The 6,777-nt window shown below is 29.0% G+C and overlaps 2 protein-coding genes across 2 annotated transcripts; one reads left to right on the plus strand and one right to left on the minus strand.

Annotated features, from left to right (window-relative positions):
• The first annotated feature begins 219 nt into the window (after positions 1 to 219).
• On the plus strand, positions 220 to 2,000 carry LOC126854070 (vesicle-trafficking protein SEC22b). Its single transcript, XM_050600471.1, has 5 exons — positions 220 to 554; positions 761 to 870; positions 938 to 1,098; positions 1,182 to 1,328; positions 1,433 to 2,000. Exons 1-5 carry the CDS (start codon positions 480 to 482, stop codon positions 1,579 to 1,581), a joined length of 642 nt encoding a protein of 213 aa, XP_050456428.1. The 5' UTR covers positions 220 to 479; the 3' UTR covers positions 1,582 to 2,000.
• A 448-nt stretch (positions 2,001 to 2,448) lies between these two features.
• On the minus strand, positions 2,449 to 4,329 carry LOC126854073 (box C/D snoRNA protein 1). The gene is made up of 7 exons (XM_050600474.1): positions 4,129 to 4,329; positions 3,851 to 4,032; positions 3,647 to 3,738; positions 3,397 to 3,575; positions 3,112 to 3,306; positions 2,846 to 2,970; positions 2,449 to 2,764 (listed from the first exon to the last, which is right to left on the minus strand). Exons 1-7 carry the CDS (start codon positions 4,146 to 4,148, stop codon positions 2,565 to 2,567), a joined length of 993 nt encoding a protein of 330 aa, XP_050456431.1. The 5' UTR covers positions 4,149 to 4,329; the 3' UTR covers positions 2,449 to 2,564.
• Positions 4,330 to 6,777: the final 2,448 nt, after the last annotated feature.

Genomic DNA, 6,777 nt, shown 5'->3' on the forward strand with positions numbered 1-6,777 from the left:
CTGATAACTTCGATACACTTTGATAATTGTTCCTCCCGAGCGCGATCCCGAAAACATCCGAACGTTTTCGAAATCACGACGAATCGACGAGTTTCCCGCCACGAGTTTCCCGGACACGTATGCACCTTTCGAAAGTGCATTCACTATCCGATTCAAGGTTTGAAAAATAATACGCAAGCGAGCAAAGCGTTTTCCTTCTCTTGTTTTATTTTATTTCGGGTCGAATAAAAATGATTATCATCGAACGAGGGAATTGCCCAATTTCCCGTCCGAAGGAAATTTGCACGCGGATGACGCGATCGATCGACCGATCGACTGACGTGGTACGTCGAGAGTAGACGTACGGATGAGAATCCGGCCACATCGGCGATTAGTTTCGCGCGAATGGCCTGTGGAGGTCGCAGGACGGCGCGACGAATTGTAATAAAAATTTTTTCTCTATCGTCTCGTACAAAAATCGGTGACAAAATCTTGACAATATGGTCTTGTTTACGATAATCGCGAGAGTAGCAGACGGCCTGCCGCTGGCGGCTACCATGCAGGATAACGAACAGGTTAGAAATATGTTATGATGAAATGTCATCTCACTTCGAGATTTTGCCTCCGCGGTTAACTCTCATTAAGAAAAGCGTAATTGCGTACATAAAAATTTCTCTTTATTCATGAAACTTTTAAATTTATTTCGACGCGAACGAAAACTCGGAGCAAAAATCTGTTTCTCTGGAATTAACATTGATTGAACAAAATTTTTTTTTTACAGGATGGTAAAAATATTGTAGAGTATCAGAACCAAGCAAAGATGTTATTTAGGAAACTAGGTCCACAGTCTCCTACAAAATGCACTCTAGAAACTGGTCCTTATCTTTTCCAGTGAGTGATGGTTATTGATACTATATTATTGATTTATATATGTTTTATATTATGCATTTGTTTACAGCTATTTAATCGAAAATGAAGTATGTTATTTGGTATTATGCGAAAGAAATTATAGTACACGTATAGCCTATAATTACCTAGAAGATATTGCACAAGAATTTCATGCTCAATATGGTAAACGTGTAAATACAGTAACCAGGCCTTATACCTTCATTGAATTTGGTATGTTGTAATAGGCAATGTTATTGAATATATAGTGTATACTTGTATACTGTATTTTTTTTTATATTATATTTATTCTTTAGATACATATATCCAGAAAGCCAAGAAAATTTTCTCAGACAGTAGATCACGTAGAAATTTGAATACCCTTAACAGCCAATTACAAGATGTGCAAAGAATTATGGTACAAAATATTGATGATGTTTTACAAAGAGGGACTGTACTTTCAGGTAATATTCTACATTTATATTAAATTTATTTTATTTTATGCCCTGAGATTAAAAATGTTAATGTATTTGTATACATTTTATATAATATCATTAATTATATACAGAGTTGGATACAAAGACGCAAAATCTATCAATGCTGTCGCAAAAGTATAAAAAAGACGCAAGACATCTAAATAGCAAATCAATGTATGTGAAAGTTGTTGCTGGTCTTGTTGCATTTTTGGTCTTCCTATTGTATTTCTTTATTCTTTAGTTAAACAATACAGACAAAAGATTATTTTAGAATATTTATCAAAGATATTTCATTTCCAAGGATAGAAAAATTTTGCCTATCTTACCCATAATTATACAGTATTTATGATTTTAATATTAATATATATACATATAAAGAGAAAAAAATGTTAAAATGAAAGTCTTGTAACTATATTAATGTATCTAAAGTAATTTATATCAAAATTATGTTTATGAAAGTATAATAGAGTAAATTATGTTCAAAGTATATAATTATAAAATATTGAACAATTTTTTAACACCGCGCAATGACATAAATAAAACGAATAAATTTTGTCATATAATGTATAAATGAATAGATATATAGAATTTTTATTACATCGCATTTCTGTTTGAGAGTCTTATTTTAATAATCTTATAAAGAAAAAAAAAAAAAAACAATAACATATACTATTATTTTTAATATAAATAATATTTTTGTAATGTATTTGTTTTTTTCCTAATTTGCTTAAGATAATGTTATATTGCCTCTAAATTATTGACTTTGATAAAGATACATTTCTCAAATATATAAAAAAGAAATAGAATGTTATATATTTTATTTCTTCTCATTGATTAAAAAAAGATCACTGTATTTGTCTCATTTCTACATATTTGTTAAGTCATAAGTTTTGTGATCTTTTGTGAAATATTAAAATAGTAAATGTAAAAAGACATCTGTTATTAACTATATAATATTTTCTTTTGGTGGTGTGCAGACATATATATATATATATATATATATATATATATATATATATATATATATACATATATATATATATATATATTATCAGTAATCATAAGAACCAAATAAAAAAATATGTATTATAATTGACCATTCACGTCATCACGTTTGTATGTGTTTTAATTATATCAAAACTATAATGGTGAAAGATATATTTACAATAAAGATCATATATAAATAAATATTTCTTATATTCTACGAATTTGAATTCACAACTTCTATAATTCTTCATAGTTAGGTATATTTAATTCAGGTGAATGTTCCTTTTTTTGTTGTTTGTTATCTAACTTTTCATCATCAGATTCCGAAAAATCATTGAAGAAATAATTTACTGGCTCATTTTCTTTTTTGATAAATTCATTTCGTCTTCGTTTTTTTGCTCCTAGACTTTCACATTCTATATCACTTGTTTCCTCATCTACGAGATTTTATGTTCACATAAAAATTTGCTGATGCAAATAAAATATAAATAAAGTAATTGTATGTATATGGTACTTACCAGTATCTACAATTTCATATATATCAGAATGATCTTTCATAATAACATACAATGTCGGAAATTCGACTATAGTTTTATTTTCCAAATTTTCCTTTAATGTTAGTGTAAGATCTAAATCATAGAATCTGAAAGAAAACAATTATTAAAATTATTTAAAAACTTTCAATATCTTTTATTAAAAATTGTGTACATTCTAAATTATGTAATTAATTATCTTTCATTAAATTGTGTAATTATAAAATTATGTAATAATGTATATTATTTACTTAAAGTTTGCTTTCTTTATTTTCTCAGCTTTTAAAAGAACTTTGATACTAGTTAGTCCAGCTGCTCTATAAAATTGTAATTTATCAGCTAAGGCCAATTTTACATTTAACTTTTCAATATCAGTTTCAGTTTCTAAAGAGATTGGATCTAAAACCTGTTCCACAAGTGTCGATAATCTTGCATTATCTGATGTTCTGTAAAAAGAATATTTATGAATTGTTGCTTATTATATAAAAACTATTTACATTTTTCAAGATATATCAATATTTCATATATATCAATACCTTTCCACAACGCATTTTACATTTTGAGCTTGTGGGAAAATCCACTCTATTCGCCAGAATAATTCATTAGTTTTCCAATTAAGAAATGTGGTATTCTCCTTATGTCGATCAAAGATTTTTGGCATAAATAACAGTGATGTTTTTCTACAAGATGCAGCACATCTCAGTTTATGTAAGTGCTGGAAAAGAATATTATAATTTTTCTGTACTCTTATAAAAATAGCATGTATATGTATATAAAAAATATTACCACTGGTAGATTAAATTGACGTGTATATTTCTTTTGTGGATTTCGTTTCTTTGTATCAATTAATCTGCCAACTTCCTCAAGAAAACGATAATCTGCAAAATATTAATTAAATATTAAATATTAATTTAATTTAATATTAACCTCCAAGACATTGTAGTCCCTTCTGCAATAAGAAAAAACTTTAGAAAAGAAAAAATATCTCACCACTTAATAAATCTAAATCGGCAAACGACGTAATAGGGATAAACTTAGTTTTGTCTCGAATTCCATTGCAATCTAATTCCTTCTTATGTAGGTTTACACACTCGAGGGAACACGTTCTAACCTCACATTTCGGACACGTGTATTTAGCTTTCGTTGTGCCGCATACTTCGCAATCTTCTAATCTGTGAATAAGCGTATCATCTTGTCAGCTTATCGTGATAAAAAAATTTTTAATTAATCCATATATACACGAGTACAAATAACGTATTTTTACTTACTTGGCACTGGCAGCAGCCATCTCGCTTTTATGTTTATTTGCCGTAATGCCGTATGTTTAAGCGGGAAACACACACTTTTGCATAAGTGCATAGCCATAAGTATAAGGAAATTGATTGGTTCATTTCGTTAGGCATATGTTTGCGGACCAATCAATTTCTTTATGCTTATGGCTATGCGCTTATGCAAAAGTGTGTGTTCCCCGCTTTAGGAATAGGGAGAGAATAATGCATTCAGAAATTTTACAAGACTTATATACACATACATTATAGTAAAAGTAATATATATTAAAGTAAAACAATTTAAATGTAAATTGTCAGATAAATAAATAAGAATTATTTAATAATAAGAATTATTTAATAATCTTTATGAACAACAATTATATATTGCTACATTGGAGAGGCTGTCTTCATAATTGTAACATTAATTGATAAATCTTTAAAAATTTGATTTTTTTAAAAGAAGATCAACACACGAATTATGTAATATTCAACTCATTTGTTATTTACAACAATGTTCCAATATTACGTAACATCTACTACATTGTATTTTATTTAATAGTGGATCGTTTATGACATTGTTTTTAAAAACCGCGCGCTATTGCGCTAAGAAAGGAGGTCACGTTTCAGATCAAACCACTAGCGCCACTTCGTGACTTCGTGATCATTCGGCGCGAGTTTCGCGCCATCAATGTACTGTACGAAGTGCAGTAAGACGAGGATCGCCGCGCGACAGACGCGTCCCGTTTTCGTGATCTTTTTTTGGATATTGAATCGAGTAATCTTCGGTATGTAATTTTAATGATAGTAACATCGATGTGTTAGCATTTAATATGAATAATTTACATATATTTGCATAGATCTCGCAGCTGCGTTTCGAGACTGCCGTCTTCCCAAGCAACATGGAGGTACGATACTATTGCATCGATACAATCGAGAAAATCTTATTAAACAGTGGGTTTGATTATCTATACATTTACGGTGAATCTCATCAAATGTTTTTATTAATTTTGAAAAAACAAAGTTGGAAATGTATGGGAGAAAGAGAAAGAGAGGGAAAGATAGAATTGATTTATCGTACGCTATCGTGCTAACAGAGAAGATGTGATTGTAATTCGCATTTTGAATTGATTCAAATTAGTGCGACTTTACGGTCATTTGCCGCGAACTTCACGTCTTTAACGTACTATTCGAAATGGAGTACAGGACGAGGATTGCCGCGCGTTAGATGTATCTCGTTTCCGTGATTCTTTTCTATGATGAGTCGAGTAATCTTTGGTATGTAATTTTAGCGATGGTAATATCAATATGTTAGCATTTGGTATGAATAATTTATATATATTTGCGTAGATCTCGCAGCTGCATTTCGAGACTGCCGTTTTCCAACCAACATGAAGACACGATGTGATCGCATCGATACAATCGCATCGCCTGAAAAAATCTTATTAAGCAGTGATCATCTATGCATCTGTGGTAAGTTTTATGGAATGTTTTTATTAATTTTGAATAGCAAAACTGCGAATGTAAGAGAGAGAAGACAGGAATAGAATAGACTTATATCGATCTAAATCCCTCTTCCTCGCTGGCAACTTAAATCACATAATGATTGAAATTTTTGTATGGAAAGGAAGATGACTCTAGATGACAATTTCAATTTATTGAGCAATTAAAATTATATCAAAAATTGTGTTAAAAATAAAGCAATGATGAAAATGTCTATAAAAATATAATTTAGATACAGAACGAATGCCATACGAATTTATTATAAAGTAGTATTTACAATAATATATAATATTCTTATAATTTCTCATATTTATTAATATAATTACAAACTATAAAACTATATTATATGAAAACAATAAAGAAAGGCTGTATTAGAAAAAAATTAAAATAATAATATGAGATAAGGTGTAAGGAATTAGGCACAGAACAGAGAGCGCAAAGGATCGAAATGTTCTTTTTATTTCGTTACTATTTAATAAATATATTATTATTTGCGCTCTATGTTTTGCGTCTGGCTTTTTATGCCGCTTATCTCGTTATTTTAATTTTATACTATATGAATTAAATTGAAATAATTAATCAATTAAAAGAGGCTGATATACATTTTACACGGATTTAAAAAATTTACCTTATCAAGTTGTTCCATTGCATACACATTATTAATAACATAAATTAATACCGCATTAGTTGTAATTTTTCTAGACAAATAAAATAAAATTATTATATAAATTAGTATATATAATAAATTTTAATGGGAACTTTAATTTTATTAAAAACAATATATACTAATAAAAATATCATTTTATCTATGTCCAATAACTTCAATAATCAATAATATAAAATCAAGCACTTCATTATTTTGTACATTCTTTCTAATAGTAAGAAAAAGCATATTAGTACGTAAGTTAACATTCAAGACTAAACGGAAATTTCGAGTTATGTTAATTAAATATTTAATAATTGGAGGATGTTTAACGCAAGTCGCACGAGATATCAAAAAGATATCTTTAAAATGATTATAAGAAAAATTACTTGAAGTTTCCAAACAAATACTCATCCATTTGACGTCGGGCTACAGTTATGCAATCGGGAAGATCGAGAATGCATGCCATTTTGTGGCCTCTTGTCTCAAACACTTAATAAGATCAT

The sequence above is a fragment of the Cataglyphis hispanica genome, chromosome 13 (assembly GCF_021464435.1).
Source record: "Cataglyphis hispanica isolate Lineage 1 chromosome 13, ULB_Chis1_1.0, whole genome shotgun sequence".
Classification (NCBI taxonomy): Eukaryota; Metazoa; Arthropoda; class Insecta; order Hymenoptera; family Formicidae; genus Cataglyphis; species Cataglyphis hispanica.